The following is a 22,582-nucleotide window of genomic DNA, read 5'->3' on the forward strand; positions in this document are numbered from 1 at the left end:
GGTTGTTGCTGAGTGGCCAGGCCCCAAGCCATTCACCACCTGGGCAAGCATCAATCCCCCATGGAAAGATCCGCTCAGGTGAGGCTGTCCCGTGATCTGCAGTCCCCTCATTGAGCCGTGTAGCCCATCTCCGGTTCATACAGACCACCTGCACACTTGGTGCTAGGCCATAGGTGCTCTCCTGAAACCGCCCAGGTGAATGACCAAGATGTGCGGAGGAGGTGCCCTCCTCTCTCCGCACTACAATGGCCTAATCCCTGGCCAACACAGGCCCCGACTACCCAGCCATTCCCCAACTGCCCCGTCGCTGAAGCCCAGCTGGGTGCCTGTTGGAGACCGCCTGGCTTGATGGGCCGCCCGGAACACCTTGCTGTGCACGCAGATGAGAATACGATGCCTCTCACTACGAGCCACAGCACCTGAAAAACAGAAAATTCTCAGAACAGATAATGACCAACAGGCGATAAAACCGTCGCCCTCCAAAACTACTCCCTAGGTGACCAATGGGTGCACCTGGTTTAAAAAGCTGCCAACCGCCACAGGCCAACCAATTTTTAACGTCCCGGGCCTGGGGCGCCCGCCCCGCAGTGTCAGTCTTAGACTGCACAACCAACTCGCTAATACATAGCGCCGAAAAAGGCCATCAACGAGGCCGCATGAAGCAGAGCGGCCCCGAAAGGGGAACTGCATAATCTGTGCCACAGAACTGGCCAACTATCCTGCAGTCCCGCGGTGCTCCCAAATGCCCGGAATTGGGAAGCCGCTCCGTCGTATGCCCCTCTGCTAGTGGGTATTCTCAGCGAACCCATGGGCTTTACTAATAAAGGCCAACACCGCCAGTCGGCCCTCAATAATGCTCAACCCCAGACCTCTCTCTTTCTAAAACACGCAGAATTGCATAATAAGAGCCATCGGGATCAGCCAGCCATCCTGCAGCGTAGCGGCTCTTCTCAACTCCCGGAATTGGGAAGCCGCTCTATCCTAAGCCCTTCTGGTACTAGGCGCTAAAGCCAGTTGAATGGCCCTACCGGCTTCAGCTTCCCAAGTTACCAGAGGTCCAGGGCCAATTGACTCATAGTGTCACAAAGACGCCTCAAAAAAGGCCCTACCGGGCGCCCCCACTTTGCATGCAAAGTGAAGGTGACCCACCACCTACTGCAAGTCAAGCAGCGAAACCTTGCACTGTCTCCTCAGGGCAGCCAACCGGGCCTTAAGATCCGTTAAGGCCTCCAGCCGCCGAGAAGCCTGTTTGTGGGTATCCAGCTCAATGCCTAGAAAGGGAAGCACCGAACTGGGCCCTTCAGTCTTCTCATGCGCCAACGGTACCCCCAGCTCGATGGCTAAGTCCTGAAAGGAATGTAACAGCCTGGCGCATTGCCCTGTGCCCGCAGGACCGACAAAAAGGTAGTCGCCCAGGTAATGCACCATGTCATTAAGCCCGGTCCTGTCCCGTAGCGCCCACTCCACAAAGAAACTGGAGCGCTCAAATGCAGCGCAGGATACCGAGCAACCCATCGGGAAGGCGCGATCCATATAGAAGGGCATGATCCATATAGAATTTGCCCTCAAAGCAAAAACCCAGGAGCTCAAAATCCTCGGGATGCACTGGCAAGAGATGAAATGCAGACTTGATGTCGCATTTCGCCATCTCGGCCCCAACCACAACCCCACACTACTTTGACCGCCTGGGGTAGGACAGGTGATGAATGAGGTGATACTCCCCGGGCGCCTTCTTAGGCACCACCCCCAAGGGAGATACCCGCAATGTGGGTACAGGCGGCATATCGAAGGGTCCTAGGACCCTGCCCTCCTGACACTCCTTGGCGATCTTGGCTCTAACTATGTGCTCAAGACCTACCACTAACCGAAGGCTAGAAGCCAAACAGGGATCCTAAACCCAAAAGAAAACCCTTCCCACAAATACTGCCCATCAACTTTATGTGGGTATTCTCTCAATAAACTATTGAGTACCCTCAGCCGAATGGGACTGGGCCCCTTTTCCAGGGTTCTGTTGACTGGCGCCGCCGCCACCGGGGCGTCTACCCCCAGGCCAAGGCTTCGACCTGCTGCAGGCGGAAAGGGCGTGAGGCCCGCTACAAAGTGGGCACTCGTGTTTGAACTTGCAGGGCTTTCTGGGGCACATTCCCTTTGAAGCGAACTCCCAGCATAACAGCCGGGACTGAACTGCAGAAAGCTGCTGTTGTTGCTTCTGTACCAAGTGTCCGCTATCGGACCTATCCCCTACATTAGGCTTTGCCGGGGACATCAACTGCAGCCAAAGCTGCTGGCTGACCTGGTCCCATGGCAACCCCGGGTTGACGGCGGCCCTCATGCGGAAGGCCTCGTCGTATTGCAGCCATGCCGCACCGACGAAATCCGTATACGCCCGGTAAATAATATCCATGTACTGAAACAACGCAGCCGCACGGGCTGGTTGCGCCCTAGTGATGACGCCCGCATAAATTAAAAAGACGGGCAACCAGTTTGCCCACGTGCTATCCACCTTTCTGCGTTTTAATTTTTCTTTTTCCTTCTCGTCGAGCTCATCTTTGCTCTCCTTATTGAGCTCTCTATAAAGTAGGCTGAACACGTCTACATACTCTCCACGTAGGATTTTTTCACGTGTAACAGCCGTTATATGATCTCCCAGAGGCAACGAGGTGTCGCCATATGGGAGTATGTGGAAAGGTATACTGGCATAAGGATTTGGAGGGTAAAACCACCCGCCTCCTTGCCCACGCGGCCACGTCCCTTGCATTTGTGCATACTGCTGCCCGCCCCAAGGCAGGACCCCCTGGGGGGGCGGCATTGTGGGAACTGCAGGCGTCACCGCCGGGACTGCCTGTTGACCGAGCGCCTGGAATCCAGAGCTACCCAAGCCAGACCCTTGTGGGGCGGAAATCTGTAGGCCCCAAGCCCAAGGCAGCCCAGAACCCCACTGCACAGTGAGTGTTCCGGACTGCCCTGTGTTCCAAGCCCCTCCCCCCATACCCGGGGGGAGGGGGGTATTTGAATAGGACCCCAGGGCCACCCAGGTGTCTGCTGCAACAAGATCTTACCACCAACATCCGAGGGTGTTCCAGCCCCGCCCAGAGTCTGCTGTACACCGCCTCCATACACGCCGCCGATCGCCTGTTCACCCGATGGACCCTCGCCCGGGTTGTCATCCTGTTTCGGTTCCAGCAGTGGATCGGGCCCCGCCGCGCCACCCTGTAAGGCAGACAGACGAGCCAGCATCTCCGCCTCAAAAGTTAGACGTCCTGACTGCCCTGAAGCGCGGCGACGCCCCTCCCTTATGGGAGCCCCCATGGCGACCCTCTGCTGCTCTAGTGCCTCCAATTGACTGATGATGGCCAACTGGACCCGCTCCCCCTGGCCCGGCTCCTCAACAGGACATGGTTGCTGAACCCACCCACGTGACGGGTGGGCAGGCTGCTTGCCTTTGGAGCCTCCCCGTCCTTTCTTCGGCACCATAAAGATGACCCTAATATCAGCCACACACACCACAGTAACCCTGGTGACCCCTACAGTGACAGGCTGGCTACTAAGTATGTTAATATAAGCCCCCCGACCGTCAAACTGGGAAGGAGGGGTGGAGGCAGGATGAGGCCCAGCCAGGCCCTAAACGGCCCCTATGTATGCCAGCCGGCACAATAAACTGAGGGGGGAGGAGTGTGTTCGCTGAACAGGGATTACCAGGCTGAAATCAGTATGGTCTACTCAGACCAGCTGTAGCTCTACAGGATCTCAGACAGAGATCTTTCCCAGTGCCTACTGCCTGATCTTTTTAACTGGAGATGCCGGGAAATGAACCTTGGCTCTGCCACTGAGCCAAGGCCTCTCTCCTAGTAAAAACGAGCAAATAAAATGGCCGCCGCGTGTGCCGCCGGCCGTGCTCAACGGCCCTTGAAATGTGCCTCGCTACTCTATAACAAAAAGGCCCCCGCATGCGCCGTGTGCGGAGAATGCCTTGCTTCCCTTTGCCGCTCTAAGAAGCTGCTCCTTTAAAATGGCCGCCACGCGCACCGTGTGCAAAGCACACCCTGCTTTCCTTTGGCGCCCTGAGCAAGACCAAGAAACCCCTAGCTAGCCTGCAAGACTACGGAAGCAGGCACTGTGAACCAAGAAAGCAGGAGGTGGGGGGTGACAGTGGAAGAGGTGGCTGGCTAAGCCCCAAGCCCCCTGCACTGCACCTTGTAATCCACACTCAAACGTCTATGGGAAAGGAGTCTAACTGTACTGGCTATGGTAAGGGGGGAGGGGGTGAGGCAACGACCCCACCCCCGGGAACCACTCAACCCCCCCCCCATTAAGCTTTTGCCCTTTGTAGACTGTAACTTTTCAGTCCCCACACAAAATGGCCGCCGCAAGCGCTTTCCCGCTCAACTGCCGCCCCACCAATGATTGAGCACCATAAAATGGCCGCCGCATGTGACCCGAACGCTACCGAGCCCGCGCGTATCACCCAGTCCCACAGAGACGAAGAACTGCCGCTCCTCGCTCCTGCTGCACACCGGCCGCTTGCGCCTCAGCCGCCGCCAGTGCCACAAAGCCGCACGCGCTCCTCCGACCCTTCGACCAGGTCGACGACGACGCACCACAGCCTCGCTCTGCCAAGACCAGCACGTTGCTCTCCCTCAGAGAGCCAAACAAGACTGCCAGAGTTCTGGGCGGGGCCGGGGCTTATATAGCCCCGACGCCACGCCCAGAAATAGACCCGGATGTGGCGGGGCCGAGCGGTCTGTTGCTCCCTCCTTCCGAGGGGGCAAAGACGGCCCCCAGCCTGAATGCCGGCGATGCCGGCTTGGCTGGGAAGGGCCAGACCTAATTGCTAGAAGTCACACTTTTTAAAATCCATGGAGGTCATTGTGTTTAGAAGGGTTAACTCTGCTTTGGAGTGCACTGTTGGCCATCATTATGTCTAATCTCCTGCAATGCATAGCCACAGAGAATTGTTGTGTCCTAGGGGTCACACAATTTTCTCAGGGCCAAAGCTGAACCCAAGTTGCCTGAATCACATCATGTGCACTAAAAATGCTTCCTAGAGCACAGAAAATGCAAGAATTCTACTAGATACATGTATGATACATGGAAAAATAGAAAGAGTTTGTTTAGTAAGTCTGGCAATAAATCTACTGGCTTGTAGGACCCTTTCAATGCTTAATGACTCAATGATTAGGTGTGTAATCTGTATTCCCAGGGTACAACTATAAGACAGTGCTTACATGATGTGCCTGGAGTTTCAACCACCGGTCATTTGATTTGAGACTGAATTTCTTACCTGGAAGCAGGTAGATAACTCCTTTGTAAGGATGCTTACATATTTCTCAGAGATCAGCTACTATTTCTATAGACATATTAGCAATTTTCCCTTTGACTGTAGTTCAACAATATGATTAGTTACCTCTCTTGTTCTGCACTTGATTGCACATGCTGTTTTTTTCTGTGTCATTGTTGCATGACATTTCATTTGTCACACAGTTTATTTTTAGCTACAAGACTATCAAAGTGCTTCTCTCTCACTCTCTTTTTAAAGTGGAACTGTGAGGTCTGTATGCTCAGAAAAGGAATCATATTACTACCAGAACTTTGCTGAAAGAAGGAAGAAATGGGGAACTATAAATCCAGACCAACCCAAACTTGCACTGGTAATTAAGCATGGTTCTTAAAAGAAATACACTGTAAATCCATAACCAAAAAGTCTTTTGAATTTTATCCTGCAAGTTAAATGCAAGAGTGTTTACCATTGGTAGTCTAGTTAAAGAATGGCATAATTTAAATAAGATTTTTTTCATATTTTGAAATATAGAGTTACTGAGAAAGTGTGTAATTTTCCTCCCAAAACTTTGGAAAATCTAATGAATCATGTTCAAATAAATTCTTTAGTTTAAAATGTATTGCATTTTTCTGTTTCCAGACTGAAAATCAAACAGTGAATCAACAAAATATTGACAATTTACCATTGTGTTTGTACATTGTACATTTCATACATAGTACTTTTCATAATAAAATTATTTTTTCACAAAAATGATCTAAATAAATGTACTAAGGAAACAGGATTATATAATATTCAACTAAGTGGGAAAAAGGTTAAAGCATTTTATAAATGAGAGCTTTTTATATATATATATATATATATATATATATATATATATATATATATATAGGTTATATCACAGACTATTATTTAAACTTTTTTCTTTTAGATGAATGGAAGAAAAAAGTTAGCGAATCATACTCAATTATCATTGAAAGATTAGAAGATGATCTGTTAATCAAAGAAAAGGAGTTTACAGAACTGAAACATGTTTTCAGGTAATCTGTTCTGTTAGTATTGCTCATTAAGCTATTTAGAATAACAGTGAATATATGGGGTTTATATTGCATAGTATATTTTACAATGATCACATATAATCTTTTTTCAAAGGCGTCGCCGTGATTGTCTCTTATAGCATCTGAAGTTGTGAGCTCTGACTCACAAAGCTAATGCTGGAATAAATGCTATTAAGATGCCACTGACCTTCAATTTCAGTTGCAATCTACCCAAGTTTAAACACTTCTAAACTTCACTGGTTTCAATAGGAGATGGGAGAGAAATTTTATTATTTTTCCCTGAAAGGTACTTAACTTTGTTTAAATGATACTCAAAAGTTGTCAGTGGAATCCATATTTTTAAAATTAATTTTGCATGGAAATTGTTTTTGCTTTTACAAAGGTTGCACACTGATTTGCTTTGGTTTGACTCTTATACTTAGCCTAGACTTATGCGGAGATTTTTAGTATACTCTCTTATACTCTCTGTTTTTAGTATGATTTGAAAATATGCATTGGTACATTAGAGTAAAGAACATGAAAATCATAAATTAGTGGCTTTTGAACTGTGTTTTAGGCAGGGGTTCCTTGCAAATTTAATATGATTTCTCAGTGAGAAGATAAGTAACGGTGAATGCATCTCTACAGTGTGCCCTCTTAGAGTACTGTTAGATGTTTCCAAACATTTTAGTGCCCTAAATGGCTTGAAGGCAGAGTATCTGAAGAATGGCCCCTCCTGTTCTGCCTAGTTAATATCCTCTTCTCAAACCCTGCCCTCTCTGGCTCTGACTACAGAGGTAAAGTGGATAATGACAAGATAAGGGGTTTTTTTCATTGGTGGAATATTGTCTTTGAAATGCCCTCTCCCTAGAGCCTCACTCAGTGTCAGCTGAGGAGTTCTATCTTTTACAGCTGGGTTTATGGTCTGCCTCTACTTGGAGGACTATTTTATGCATGCCATTTTAGATTGCTGAATGTTCTATTGTGCTGTTTTTACGGCTTGTTTTTTGGCTTGTTTTATTATTGATGATTATGTTGTTTTTCATTATTTAATTGTTTTGGGTTGTTTTGTTTTTGTTTTTTAACTTTGTGAATAACCTTGAGCAAAGTATGTGAGCAGAGCCACTAGCAGTCAATCAAAACCCATGGAAAGGTTAGAGGAGCCAGATAGGAGGGGAAAGTGAGAGAGAGAGAAATATTCAGTTACAGTAAAAGTTTGCACTTTCAGAGGGTTAGGTTGGAGAGGTCCTGTCTTGGGACACTTCAGAGGTCTCAAGATCTGCCTTTTGAGAGAAAAGGCAACAACAGTAAAGATATGAAGAGAATTGTGCTTCCAAAGAAGAGGGCTGAAAGATATTCTTTGCTAGTAGACTATGGTTTCATAGTAGCCAAATTTTCCCCAGAGACTAGGTGTTAACTGCTCTATATACCCCTAAATTATCAACTGTATTGCTAAATGAAAGGGCCCAGCAAGACCATGTTACACCTATAAATAGTTTCAGTCCTCTTTTCTGAACCACCTGATTCCCCTGTCTCTAGGAATAATTAAGTTATTGTTCTTCCATTTCCTTCATGGATGATAACTTATTCAGAAACCACAGGAGGTGGCGGCAGCTACAAGTATAGACAGCTTCAAGAGGGGATTGGATAAACATATGGAGCAGAGGTCCATTAGTGGCTATTAGCCACAGCGTATTATTTGAACTCTCTGTCTGGGGCAAGTGATGCTCTGTATTCTTGGTGCTTGGGAGGGGCAACAGAGTGAAGACTTCTAATGTCCTGACCCCATTGATGGACCTCCTGATGGCACCTGGAGGCTTTGGCCACTGGGTGACACAGAGTGTTGGACTGGATGGGCCATTGGCCTGATCTGTCATGGCTTCTCTTATGTTCTTAAGGACTTGGGTTAAGGTTGGGTAAGAGAACACACTGGTTAAGCTTTATATTATGCTACCTCTGTTAAAATGCCATTCAAGACCTCAATGCCATTTAGGATCCCAGTGCCATTTAAGTTCCCAACCCATTTTGTGGAGGTCCTCTTGGAGCTCTTCAAAGTCAGCCTTGATTTTCACCATCCTGAATAATTTTGTGTCACCTGAAAATCTGGCCACTACACTATTCACTCCTAGTTCCAGATCATTTATGAATAAATTAAATAATACCAGTCCCAACACCAATCCTCGTGGAACCCCACTACTTACTTCCCTCCATAATGAAAACTATCCATTGATTCCTATTCTTTGCTTCCTGTCATTTAACCAATTTTTAATGCATAAGAGAACTTTTCCTCTTATCCCATAACTGCTAAGTTTACTCAGAAGTCATACTCACTCATACTGAGTCATTACTCAGGGAACACAGCACTTGGAGATCACAGCAAGTTTGTAAGGTGGCAGAATTTAGAGTTTCCAAGTACTGTGTGAAGAACCGGTCAGGGTCAGCTTGGAAGGGTGACCACTGTAAATTTTTCCCTGTCACCTTCCCTCAGTACCTCAGACACACACAGAGAAATTCTGTCAGAAGTATAAGAAATGGGCACCAAATTTCAAAATCACAAAAATAATATTTATTGGTTCACAAAAGGCAAGAGAGAGGGATAAAATAATATTAATTACGGTAGTTGTATTAAGAACAAATCAGTTGGCAGGCAGGAACTCAAAATAAACCATCTCTGATCATTAGAGATTGAATTAATTCAACAGGCAGGCTTTTAAAAATATATGCACAAAACTTTGGACAGGCAGGCAGTGCCTACTTGGCACGGGGAACACTTTGCAGTCACTATGATATAGCCTTCTCAAATCATAAAAATAATGTCATTCACTCTTTGCCACTCACACTGAGGACTCCTGACTTGTGCCAGATCAATTTTCCCTCACAGACATACACACTAACATACAGGATCCACACCTTCTGAGTGCTATTTCTAGCCCTTCACTTCATTCCACCCAGCTAGATTCCTAGTCTGAATCTTGGGGGGGATTCCATTCTAGCCACCAGAATCCAGTCCTCCTTTCTAAGTGTTTCAGTGTTCTCAGTTACTAGGAGTCTGCCCTGTTGTGCTGACTGAGAGAGTTTCTCCTCACAGAAGGTGCCTGGTTTTGACCCCCTTCTGTCTCCTCAAGGAACTCAGCCCCACTAGATGTTCTCAGCTCCTTCCAGTTGCTTCAACAACAACTGATCACCCTAAGTAGTCTTCACTCCTGTTCAGTACTCAAGCTCCAACTCCCAACTAAATATATATAAATGGGCAATCTTTGCAATGGAAGACGGTAAGCAGTGGGGTGCCGCAGGGCTCAGTACTGGGTCCCATGCTCTTTAACTTGTTCATAAATGATTTGGAGTTGGGAGTAAGCAGTGAAGTGGCCAAGTTTGCAGATGACACTAAATTGTTCAGGGTGGTGAGAATCAGAGAGGATTGTGAGGCACTTCAAAAGGATCTGTTAAGGCTGGGTGAGTGGGCGTCAACATGGCAGATGAGGTTCAATGTGGCCAAGTGCAAAGTAATGCACATTGGGGACAAAAATCCCAGCTATAAATACAAGTTGATGGGGTGTGAACTGGCAGAGACTGACCGAGAGAGAGATATTGGGGTCATGGTAGATAACTCACTGAAAATATCAAGACAGTGTGTGATTGCAATAAAAAAAGGCCAATGCCATGCTGGGAATTATTAGGAAGGGAACTGAAAACAAATCAGCCAGTATCATAATGCCCCTGTATAAATCGATGGTGCATTTTCATTTGGAATACTGTGTACAATTCTGGTCACCTCACCTCAAAAAGGATATTACAGCACTGGAAAAAGTCCAGGAAAGGGCAACTATAATGATTAAAGGTTTGGAACACTTTCCCTATGAAGAAAGGTTAAAATGCTTGGGGCTCTTCAGCTTGGAGAAATGTCAACTGCGGGGTGACATGATAGAGGTTTACAAGATTATGCATGGAATGGAGAAAGTAGAGAAAGAAGTACTTTTCTCCCTTTCTCACAATACAAGAACTCGTGGGCATTCAATGAAATTGCTGAGCAGTAGGGTTAGAATGGGTAAAAGGAAGTAGTTCTTCACCCAAAGGGTGATTAACATGTGGAATTCACTGCCACAGGAGGTGGTGGCAGCTACAAGCATAGCCAGCTTCAAGAGGAGTTTGGATAAGAATATGGAGCAGAGGTCCATCAGTGGCTATTAGCCATAGCATATTATTGGAACTGTCTGGGGCAGTGATGCTCTGTATTCTTGGTTCTTGGAGGGGGGGGCAAAGAGGAAGGGCTTCTAGTCCCACTTGTGAACCTCCTTTCATTTTTGGCCACTGTGTGACACAGAGTGTTGGACTGGATGGGCCATTGGCCTGATCCAACATAGCTTCTCTTATGTTCTTAAAACTCTGAGGTGTTTTTTCTTCTGCCAAGCCCCTCTCAATTCGACACGTTCTCATTTCCATAGTTATGGCCCAGCCAAACATTGCAAGGCTGTTCCCAGCTTCCAGGCTAATTTGCCTGAGTCCATTACATACTGCTTTTGGTCAATCAGGAAAAAAATGGGGGAGCAAAGGGACATCCCATTTCATCCTGATGTCATTTCTGGAAGTACCCCAAAAGGCCTCCATGATAGCACTCCAACAGTTCAGCCAATCAGCCCCCCAAAATATGAGGCGACCGGTAAATACCTACATACCAATCAGGGAGGGAGGGAGGGCCGATCACCAGATGGAATGAGTGGGGAAGGCATGCTGCTATTGCAGCCAGCTCCACCCCCAAGCACAAGCCCAATGGGCCGATGGTCTTCTTCACTTCCCCCCAAGGGTGGCAAATGGGTCCCTCCAACCCCACAGTGAGACTGCAGGCTGGTTGGCATAAATTGCCCCCCCCCCCAAGTTGTAATAAATTGTCAGACACAATAGATTGGATGAAACTAAGGGCCACTTTAATTTAATTAGTAAATGGCAATGGCTAAACAGAACCTGCAGCCTGTTTAGGGTCAGGGGTCTGAATAGACACCTCCCCTACCAGTCAATGTGCAAGCAACCCAGCCCCTGGCTGAAGCTGTACACCGCAGCTCCAACCAGGATAGTTCAGCAAGCAGGCAAAACTCTGGGAAGAGCCAGTTTGGTGTAGTGTTTAAGTGTGTGGACTCTTATCTGGGAGAACCGGGTTTGATTCCCCACTCCTCCACTTGCACGTGCTAGCATGGCCTTGGGTCAGCCATAGCTCTGGCAGAGGTTGTCCTTGAAAGGGCAGCTGCTGTGAAAGCCCTCTGAAGCCCCACCCACCTCACAGGGTGTCTGTTGTGGGGGAGGAAGGTAAAGGAGATTGTGAGCCGCTCTGAGACTCTTTGGAGTGGAGGGCGGGATATACATCCAATATCTTCTTTTTCTTCTTGGGAAGGTCCAACCATGAGCCGGGCAACTCAATGAAAGGGACCTTCCAGGTAAGCCCCAAGGACGGTCTGAATTCTCCCATCCTGGACCAGCAAACCCAAAGGTTGATATTGACAGACCCCCAACCCAACAAAAGGGAATACTTTCTGGTCCTCCCCTAGCCACATAAGCTCATTAACCACAAAAACCTGCCACAACTAAGGCCAAGCCTCTACTTAGCTCTTAGCACCCACCGGGAGGCCCAAGGCCACCCACAGCCCTTGCTGAAGGCCTCTCAAGAAGAGATTGTTACCCTTCTCTGAAAGATGAACCCCATCACCTCTATAGAGGGAGGGACAGCCTATATGAATGTCTGGATGAGGCAAATAGTGGCCCAAACCCCCTTTCAAGGCTCTCTGAATTCTTCTATTCTGTCAATTCTTCTATTCTGTCAATGCCCAAGGACACCACACCAAACAAGGCAGGGGATCAGGGCAGGTGGTCCCCCGCCATCTCTCCTTAATAGCCCTAACCAAAGCCATGCAGAACCAAAGCCATGACCTTCACCAGCCCAAGTAACTAAGACCTGGGGAGGAGGGTCAGCACCCTCTTGCAATAACAATGGCATCAGGCCAGGCCAATGAAGACCCTGGAACCCCTGCCATTCATTGGTAACCCACTGACTGAGTCCCAGCTGAGAGCTTGCAGATGTAATTGCTGTGCCTCTGGCTATTATTTTTGAAAATTCTTGGAGAACAGGAGAGGTGCCGGAAGATTGGAGGTGGGTGAATGTTGTCCCCATCTTCAAGAAGGGGATAAAAGAAGATCCGGGTAACTACCGACCCATCAGCTTGACGTCTGTACATGGAAAAGTTTTAGAACAAATCATCAAACAGTCAGTCCTGGAACATTTAGAAAGAATGGATGTGATTACGAAGAACAAGTCATGTCAGACTAACCTGATCTCTTTTTTTGAGAAAGTGACTACTTTGCTGGATTGGGGGAATGCTCTAGACATCGTTTATCTTGATTTCAGTAAAACTTTTGATAAGGTTCCACATACTATCCTTATTGACAAATTGGTAAAATGTGGTTTGGATCCTGTTACCATTAGGTGGATCTGTAACTGGCTGACAGATCACACCCAAAGAGTGCTTGTGAATGGTTCTTCATCCTCTTGGAGAGGAGTGACAAGTGGAGTACCTCAGGGATCTATCCTGGGACCTGTTCTATTCAACTTCTTTATCAATTATTTGGATGAAGGAATAGCGGGAATGCTTATTAAATTTGCAGATGATACTAAATTGGGAGGGGTTGCAAACACAGAAGACAGAAACAGGATACAGGATGACCTTGACAGCTGGAAAACTGCGCTAAAACCAATAAAATGAATTTTATCAGGGATAAATGTAAAGTTCTGCATTTAGGTAGGGAAAATCCAATGCATGGTTATAGAATGGGGGAGACTTGTCTTAGCAGTAGTATGTGCGAAAAGGACCTAGGGGTCTTAGTGGATCATACGCTGAACATGAGTCAACAGTGTGATGCGGTGGCTAAAAAGGCAAATGCAATTTTGGGCTGTATCCACAGAAGTATAATGTCCAGATCATGCTTTACTCTGCTCTGGTAAGACCTCATCTGGAGTACTGTGTTCAGTTTTGGGCACCACATTTTAAGAAGGATATAGACAAGCTGGAACGGGTCCAGAGGAGGGCGACAAAGATGGTGAGGGGTCTAGAGACCAAGTCCTATGAGGAAAGGTTGAAGGAGCTGGAGAGGAGGCGGCTGAGAGGTGATATGATCACCATCTTCAAGTACTTGAAGGGCTGTCATATAGAAGATGGTGTTGAATTGTTTTCTGTGGCCCAGGAAGGTAGGACCAGAACCAATGGATTTAAATTAAATCAAAAGAGTTTCCAGCTCAACATTAGGAAGAACTTCCTGACTGTTAGAGCGATTCCTCAGTGGAACAGGCTTTCTCAGGAGGTGGTGGGCTATCCTTCCTTGGAGGTTTTTAAATAGAGGCTAGATGACCATCTGACAGCAATGAAGATCCTGTGAATTTAGGGGGAGGTGTTTGTGAGTTTCCTTCATTGTTCAGGGGGTTGGGCTAGATGATCCTAGAGGTCCCTTCCAACTCTATGATTCTATGATTCCCAGACCTAAATGCAATCTGAGGACCCTGAAAACGGATCCTAAAACCAAATATAAAACCATTCAACAGATAAACTCTATCAACATGGTGCAGATATCTGGCAAGCCACCATTCAAGAGGTTCCACCTTTATCCTACTGGACCCCTTTTCCAACTTGGTGATTGCCCCCACTTGGTGATTGCTCCCCTGCTTCTTTTGGCCCTTACGTGTCCAGGCTCGGGAGCAGTTTCTGAAGGAGTGAGAGCTTCCACACAAGGGACATTCATGCTTGTACTGGCAAGACTTCCAGCTACACACTCCTTGGGCTGTTGAACCACCTGCCCCACAGAACTGCAGGAAGAAGAGGAAGGAGCCCCAGATGTCCTTACCACTAAATGGTCGCTATCAGAGCGGTTGCCCAAATTCGGTTGAGCAGGAGACATTACCTGGAGCCAAAGCTGCTAGTGGATGTGGTTCCACTGAAAGGAAGGGTATAATGTAGCCCTCATCTGGAACTCCTCATCATATTGGAGCCAAGCAGGACTATTAAACATTGTATACCCCTTATAAATAATGTCCATATACTGGATCAGAGAAGCACCCCTCCGAGGCTGAGAGCATGCTATCAAACCAGCATATATGAAAACCCCTGGAAGCTAATTGACCCAAATCCTATCCACCTTTCGCTTCTTCAGCTTCTCCTTGTCCTTATCATCTAGATCCTCTTAGTCTTTTTTTTTAGTCCACGAAACAAGAGGGAGAAAATATCCACATAATTGCCCTTTAGGCAATCCTTCATTACCTGAGAACTATCGGCCGATTAGTCTCCTATTAGTTGTCGGCAAGCTTTATGCCAAACACCTCCTAGTGAAACTAGAAAGCTGGCTGACAACAAACAACATACTAGGCCCATAACAAATAGGGTTTTGCCATGGTAAATCCACCCTTGACCACTGTGTCATTTTATCACACCTAGTTTCTAAATACAGTGGGAAATCTGGCAACAAACTCTGTGCTGCTTTTTTAGATCTCAAGGCGGCGTTTGACTCAGTTCCTAGACAGTTGCTTTGGGTTAAGTTGGCCAAGATGAACATGGATCCCAGATTGCTTACCTTGATTAAAAAACTGTATACACGTACCAGCTGTCAAGTTAAGTACAACCTCCAGGGAAACCTAACTTCGGAAATTCCAATTTGTAAGGGTGTGAAACAGGGCTGTATCCTTGTCCCAGCACTTTTTAATCTTTTTTAAAATTATCTAGCCCCTGTTTTACATGCAACCGATGGGCATGCCCCTAAAATTGCTCACCATCACGTTCCCATCCCTTTATATGCGGATGATGCCGTCTTACTGTCATGTTCCCAAATTGGATTGAGGCGTCTGTTATTCCAAGTTATGACCTATCTCAATAACAACGAATTAACCCTGAATCATGGGAAAACAAAGATTTTAGTTTTCTCTAAATCTTGGAAGCAACTATTATGGTCAGTCCAGGGAAACCCTATTGAACAGGTCAAAACTACCAAATATCTGGGGATTAATTTTTCCTATAATGGGAGCTGGGCAACCCATCGCAAGTGCGCTCTAACAGTGGCAAGAACTAGTGCCTTGGCTATTGCCCGTTTTTTTATCTGAAAGGGAACCGATATGTCCCTATGGCCCTAAGAGCTTTCAATGCGAAATCTATCCCCCAACTCTTATATGGTGCCCCCATATGGATCAGTGCCTTCGATTATACCACTGAAGGCCTACAATCTTTCTTTTTGAGGAAAATACTGGGATTACCCAACTGTGTTCCTTATGCTGCAATTTGCATGGAAACTGGACTGTTGCTGCTGGAAACTCGCGCCTGGCTTCTGACTTTTAAGTTTTGGCTGCGTCTTTTGTTTAACTCGGATCAGAATTCCTTCACCTTTTTGATGCTGATGGACCATCATGCATCCAAATGGTTGACCCTGATCCAAAAGAAAATCACATCCATAGGAATTTCCCTGGATGCATTTTATCTATCCTCTGCTTCTGCGGTATTTCAATCCATCAAACGTAGACTACTAGATATCCAGTTGCAACGTGTAACTGAGGCAGCTCGGAAAACTTGCTCCCCAAGTCACCTGGGTTTATCCCAGACTCCTGGGCTTTTAGCTCCCTATTTCCTCTTCTTAACTGATCCTCACCAAAGAAGAGCACTCATGCTGGCTAGATTTAATGCATTACCATTGGCCATCCTCTTCGGAAGATACCACAGAATCCCCCGCAATCTTAGACGATGCCCTTGTAGCCAAGGAGTCATCGAAACGGTCCCTCATGTTCTTCTGGACTGCCCTTTCTATAGCAGTCCATGTGCAAGATACCTTGATGCACTGCTCTCTGACCATCAAGGCCTTTCTGACAATGCCAAGGTCCACTTTTTACTCCATGGGAAACACAACTTTGTCACTATTCATGTTGCTTGCTTTTTACAGGTTGTGATCCAAATCAGAGAGGCTTTTACTCACACATAGCCCACAGCTATTTTATGTCATTTAACTTTTGCTGGGTTTTAAGGTTTTTTTTTAATTATATTCTATAGTGTTACTGTTGGTTTTAAAGTATACTGCATTCTGACATTAATGCCAATAAAGGTCTATGATGATTATGATGAATTACCCTTTAAAATATTTTCCTTTGTTGTGGGCAACAAATGGTCCCCTAAAGGCTAAGTTAAGTCCCCAAAAGGTAATGCAGTAAAGGGAACAGACCGATAAGAAGGGCCCAAATGGGGAGGAAAACTGCATCCCCCCACATAGAACCTAGCATCCCCTGCTGTGCTCCACAGAGCAAGGGCTGTAAGGGCCAAACTGCCCACCCAGCCAAGACCAGGATTGCTGTGAACCTGTGCTAACAGCGTAGGAGGCACTCGGAGCTGCTGCAGCAACACCAGATGTAGAGGCAGTGGCAGGGCCTCAAGGCCATATCAACCCAATGTGTGTCTGTGGTGTGGTTCCATCCATCCTTTCCTGCTGATCCCAGTAAACTGCTGCCAACAGGTACCAAAGCAGATCTCATTCCTGCATCCAACGGAAATGGAGTTGCACCTCCATCAGCACCGCCAGAACCCCCAGCTTCTCCAGAGATGTTTCCAGCAGACCTGCCCTCAGGGATAGACAACTGGGTTAAAATATCTGCCTGAAACTTAACCTTGGAAGTTCACCCTAAACCCTGAGGTGGAGGAATGCCAGAAACTTGCTCCAGAGCCCCAAGCCTCTGCAAAATAGTCATATTAACCACTTAATCACCCTCGTCATCGGAAGATGATAATGGAGGGGGTGGCCTCTTAGAAGGAGCCTTAGGTGCTGGACACCTCCCTTTGAAGCCACTTGCCCCTTTTTTCCTTGCCATTTTACAGTACCTGATAGCACCGCTTAAAAGATGTTGCAACCCTAATGGAACCTAAGATGGCTGCTGTTAAACAGCACCTAAGATGGCCGCCTACAGATTCCAAGGAAAGCAGCCACAAGGAAAATGTAAAATGACTGCCAGATCCCTACAAGGCCTACATGGACATAAAATGTCTGACTGAACAGCAACCACACACCAGGCCCCAAGCCTGTCCCAGCAACCACCCACCAGGCCCCAAACTTGTCCCTTAGGGGATCTCAGTATGGCCTTTCACATCACCCACTACCTAATCCTGTGCCCAAAGAAGCAAGGCTAACACTGGGACCTCAAATTGTGCAAGGCTAATAAGGGAGGCAGAAAATGGCAGCCCTAATAGGAGAGAGGGGACACACCGGCAAAAGATAGCCGAAAAAGGGTGGCTAAGAGTGCCACAAAAAACCACCCTAAGATGTAGCCTGGAGCAATGTACCAAAGGAAGGAAGAGCGTTTCATGGGCCGATGCACAGGCCCTTCATCCACTGTACACCAGGCTTATCAGCAAGCTGGTCTGCTGTCATACGCCACAGGAGCCTCCCTCTGAAACCGCTCTAACTGGCTGTCGATCACAGCGCTCAGGACCTTATTTTCCACCCAGTCTCACAACACACACGATCCTTGCCCAGACTGGGATGAAGAGGTGAAGAAAACAACAGACACAACCAGAAGGAGCCATTAAACAGCTCCCTCCCCACTGCCAAAATGAAGCCCGAAACTGACACTAGCAGGAGCAACTAAGAGCACTCCTATCCCCGCCCATCACCAGATGGAGACTGGCATGAGCTGGGAAAGTGCTCTGCTATTGCAGCCATCTCCACCCCAAAGCACAAGCCCAACGGGTTGATGGTCTTCCTCACTTCCCCCCAAGGGTGGCAAATGGGTCCGTCCAGCCTCACAGTGAGGCTTCAGGCTGGTTGAGACGAATTCCATATTTGTTGTCTAGGACAAGAGGTAGTAAATCTACAATCAGACTTTTTTGGAGCTTTTCTGAATCCTTGAACCTTATAGCTGTTTCTGAAAAATGTTTCCTATCCTCACAGCAGCAGAGATAGAAATAAAAATGCACTGTAGGTCCCCAAACCAGATGGCAAATAAGAAGCCCAGATAACTAAGGCTATTTTACATACTAAGCATAATTTACCAACAAAAATGTACCATATTCAAGAAATTAATATGCTATGTTAGTTACATAAGTCTTGTTATGCTAACTGGCAGCTCCCCCAAGCCCTCCTGATATCCTCCCTGGCTCATCTGGTTATTGATGCTGAACAATTGCCCTCATCTTCTTTGAAAGCAAGAGCAAAAATGTCCTGAGCCTCAACGGGATGATAACCATTCACTGCAAATGTTGTTACTATCATTTCTTAATTACAATCCAGTTTTCAAAATTGCATTATCTGCTCAAAAGCCTCAATAGAGTAGTAAGAGGCTCACTGAAAGCAGAAGACAGGTTTTTGTGGTTTTTTAAACTAACCTATTGGCAAGTTTGTAATTTTCAATAAGTTACCTGGTCAAATTGCCTGTAATCAGGGCTTTTTTTGTAGGAAAAAGCCCAGCAGGAACTAATTTGCATATTAGCCCCCACCCCCGATGTCACAATTGTTTTGCACAGGGCTTTTTAAAATAAAAAGGCCAGCAGGGCCTTGTTTGCATATTAGGCCACACCCCCTGACACTGAGCCAGCCGGAACTGCGTTCCTGTGCATTCCTGCTCAAAAAAAAGCCCTACCTGTAATATTTTAAGATATATTATCGCTGTATATAATCTGTAGAGGATCTTCATGAAGTTCAGTTGACATATTTATTCGGTTGCCAGTTTTCCTAGCTTTATTTTTATTAATGAAATCCCCTTTCAGTTCACTGACATGCAGTGGTGGAAAGCAGGTCAGTGAGTATAGTTAATGAATCATAAAGCTGTAGATCCTGTACTGTTTTTAGAATAGCCTCATTTATTTTTTAAAAAGAAGCATATTTGCAAATACCACATATTTTTTAATGAGGGAATGTGGATATTTATCCTATTTGAGGGACACAGTATTAGAAATGCATTAGCAATAATGGCTTCATTTTAATTATTTACTTCATCCACATACATTCTCAACAAGCCCCATGAAAGCATTCAGCTATATTAAAATGGATCATGGCATACTAAAAGTATAGGAGAAAATTAAAAAATAAATTGGGCTTTGAATGTCACAATACATAAGTGGTGTTCAGCTGCTGAAGAGTTTGACATGTACATGTGCAATTAGTATGGAAAGCTTACAGAAATGGAGAAAATTACATTTCTCTCTCAGTACTGATGTGGCTTAAAATGAAACCATTTTAATTGTACCTATGAAAAATGGAAATGCTATACTTCAAACTAATGGTTAGTCATAATGGAAGGTCTACAAAAGTTTCTGAACCAGGTTTTCAAAAAATTTAAATCAATATATTTCCAAAGAAAGCATGGAAAGAATGTAGATTTCAGTTTAACGCTTTGACTTCTCTAGGCCTACTACCTCTCTGCATATCACACCTAATACAATCACACATGCTATTGACATTTGGCATCTGAAATCACCCCACTTTCCAAAACATAAAACAGATGGACTCACATTCTAGCTGTATCTGAAGAAATGAACAGTGATTCACAAAAGCTCATACCCTACCACAAATTTTGTTAGCCTTTAAAGTGCTACTGAAGTAGGGTTGCCAGGTCTGTGTTAGAAAAATACCTGGAGGCTTTGGGGGTAGTGCTGGAAGAGGGTGAGGTTTGGAAAGGGGAGGGGCCTCAGCATGGTACAATGCCAGAGTCCACGTTTCAAAGCCGCCATTTTCTCCAGGGGAGTTGATCTCTGCCAGCTGATCAGTTGTAAAAAAAGATCTCCAGGCCCCACCTGGAGGCTGGCAACCCTAATAGATTTTTACTCTTTTCAACTTTTATCTTCCTCAAATTTCAGTTTATGTCTTCAGCTTCTGTAGGCCAATATTCCTGTTCAAGCAGAGTTGTTGTAGCTTGGCAGTTTGTGAACTCTATGGGGGGAGAAATGAAGGTTAACCATTTCTCAGATGCCCCCCCCCATGTATTTATTTATTAATTGTTTGATTTTATTTATTCAATTTATATCCCACCCTCCCCGCCGAAGCAGGCTTTGGGTCGCTTACATATAAATAAATATAAAAGTTACATAAAAACCAGTAGTCATTGAATTCTGTAACATAACATAAATACATTAATATAAAACAAAAAACTATAAAAACAATCTGAGGTGCTATATTTAGGAGGAGCATACTATTCTTTAGCCCAGGGGTGGGGAACGTCTGTCCCGAGGGCCGTATGCATCCCTCAAGGTCACTTGGTGTAGCCCTTAGGGATTTCTGGGCCGAACTGAGCCAAGTGGCAGCCTCTCTGGGGCCTGGCTGGCCAGCAAGGATTGTGGGGTCCAGCTGCGCTGTGCAGCAGCCTTCCCAGGACCAGGCAGGGATCACAGGGCCCAGATGTACTGTGCGGAAGCCTCCCTGGGGCTTGGCTGGCCGGCCAGAATTGCTGCAGGGCCTGGAAAAGTTACTGCCACAGTTCAGTTTGCACTTGATTAGCCCAGATGGTGTGGCCTAATATGCTAATGAGTGTGTGATCTAATATGCTAATATTAGGGGATGTGGTCTAATATGCTACTGAGTTCCTGCTGGGTTTTTCTACAAAATATCCTGGACCTATGAATTTGCCTAGGGCAGTGGGCCCTGTGTGTGTGTGTGTGTGTGTGCCAAATAAGGCTCTCCCCACATGACTTCAAATAGAAAAACAATTATTTGTATTAATTTTGCCAGCCTGAATAATTGATGGAGCACTGTTTTTTTAAGTTGATTTTTTTTATAGCCGTGAATAATATAAATATCCATATGGCCCTTGGCAGAAAAAAGGTTCCCCACCCCTGCTCTAGCCAATGACCCAAGGACTGGAAGTTTATTTTAACATACATAGTGACCCTTTCATAAATAATGAGACTCAATTTTTTAAAAAGTCTTGCACTTGTTCTATGCTGGACAATTTGTAAAGTTTGTATATATTTATATGAGTTCTCATATACTGGTCAATATGTGAATTGGCAACACATGATGTGAGTTGGCTTCACATATGCGGAGCAAAACATAAATTGGAAGCATTTTTCAACTATCATTCTAAGGAATTCTACATCCCATTTTTCAATTGCAGTTTGAGGGTACAATTGTCATCATCAGTGTCAATGAAGCATAGACTGTTAAATGCCTAATTTATTTTGGAAAAGGGATCAGGTGGAACAGTCTGAACAGTCTAAAATTATGTAGGTGCTAATTGAATCCATTGTCCCTTTTATCCAGTCACTTGCCGCAGTCTAAACATTCAGATTAATCAACTTTAGAAAGAAAGGTGTTTGAAAAGCAATAGTCTAACACACACACACATATACGTTCACACACACAAACAAAGAGAGACTATGGGGAAATGGTTTTAGGTTAGATTTTGGGATATGCTAGTTTTCTGTTTGCAAGATTTTTGCAAAAAAGGGGGAGGATGCAAACGTGGTTTTCTCCATTTTGATCTCCAGGAAAACTGTATGACTTTTGCTGCTTATATGGTTTGGTATGAATGACAAGAATATGGACAAGTTAGAACTGGAGAAACTGCTTTATGTGCATGTGTGTAAGCACATTCAGAGAACAATACTAAACAGGGCTAGTCAAAATCCTGTTCAGGTCTATGGGGCTTATACCCTGGAAAATGTTCAGTGTCAGTTAAGGAATTTATCCTCATTGCAGGAAAACAGAGGGCTGAAAGGGCTACTAGGGGTGATGGAGTTGTGGAACATGATTACAGCTCTTTGTCATGAGCAGGAAATATCAACTAAAGGAGATAAACACATTGAGTTTGAAAGAGAAGAGATTTCCATGCAAATTACTCATCCTTCAGTCCATCTCTCTCTCAAATATACATGAATAATAAAAAAAAAAAAATCAGAACTACCTGATGTCCTTCAAGCTCTTGCAACAGGGAAGGCTTTCGATCAAAGTGAGTGAATTGGCTTTGAGGTGTCTGAAATTAGGGTAGAATTGAAATAGAATCTGCTACCATGATGCTACAAAATCATGGTGAGTTTTTCTCCCTTTCTGAATTTTTACCAATAAAAGAAAATACGTTAACAGATAAAGACTATGATCATATGCAAAATCTATTTTTCAGCTCTGATGAAGCCTTCAGCAAAGTTAATTTAAATTACCGTACAGAAAATGGACTCTCTCTCCTGCATTTGTGTTGCATTTGTAATGGTAAGTATTTTTAAGATGCCCTGTAACCCTCTTATTGACACATTTAATGATTTTTCTTCTTTTTTTAATAAGCTGATGA

General features: G+C 45.4%; 1 protein-coding gene across 2 annotated transcripts in view; it reads left to right on the forward strand.

The window, feature by feature from the left end:
• The first annotated feature begins 5,516 nt into the window (after positions 1 to 5,516).
• TNNI3K (TNNI3 interacting kinase) overlaps positions 5,517 to 22,582 on the forward strand; it is a 342,231-nt gene continuing 325,165 nt past the window's right edge. For both annotated transcript variants that reach the window (XM_060232023.1, XM_060232024.1), the window contains exons 1-3: positions 5,517 to 5,648; positions 6,207 to 6,315; positions 22,418 to 22,503. In XM_060232023.1, the coding sequence (XP_060088006.1) occupies positions 5,609 to 5,648; positions 6,207 to 6,315; positions 22,418 to 22,503 (235 nt within the window). In that variant the 5' untranslated portion in view covers positions 5,517 to 5,608. The remainder of the gene's footprint in view (positions 5,649 to 6,206; positions 6,316 to 22,417; positions 22,504 to 22,582) is intronic.

Source organism: Heteronotia binoei, chromosome 2 (genome assembly GCF_032191835.1).
Source record: "Heteronotia binoei isolate CCM8104 ecotype False Entrance Well chromosome 2, APGP_CSIRO_Hbin_v1, whole genome shotgun sequence".
Lineage (NCBI taxonomy): Eukaryota > Metazoa > Chordata > Lepidosauria > Squamata > Gekkonidae > Heteronotia > Heteronotia binoei.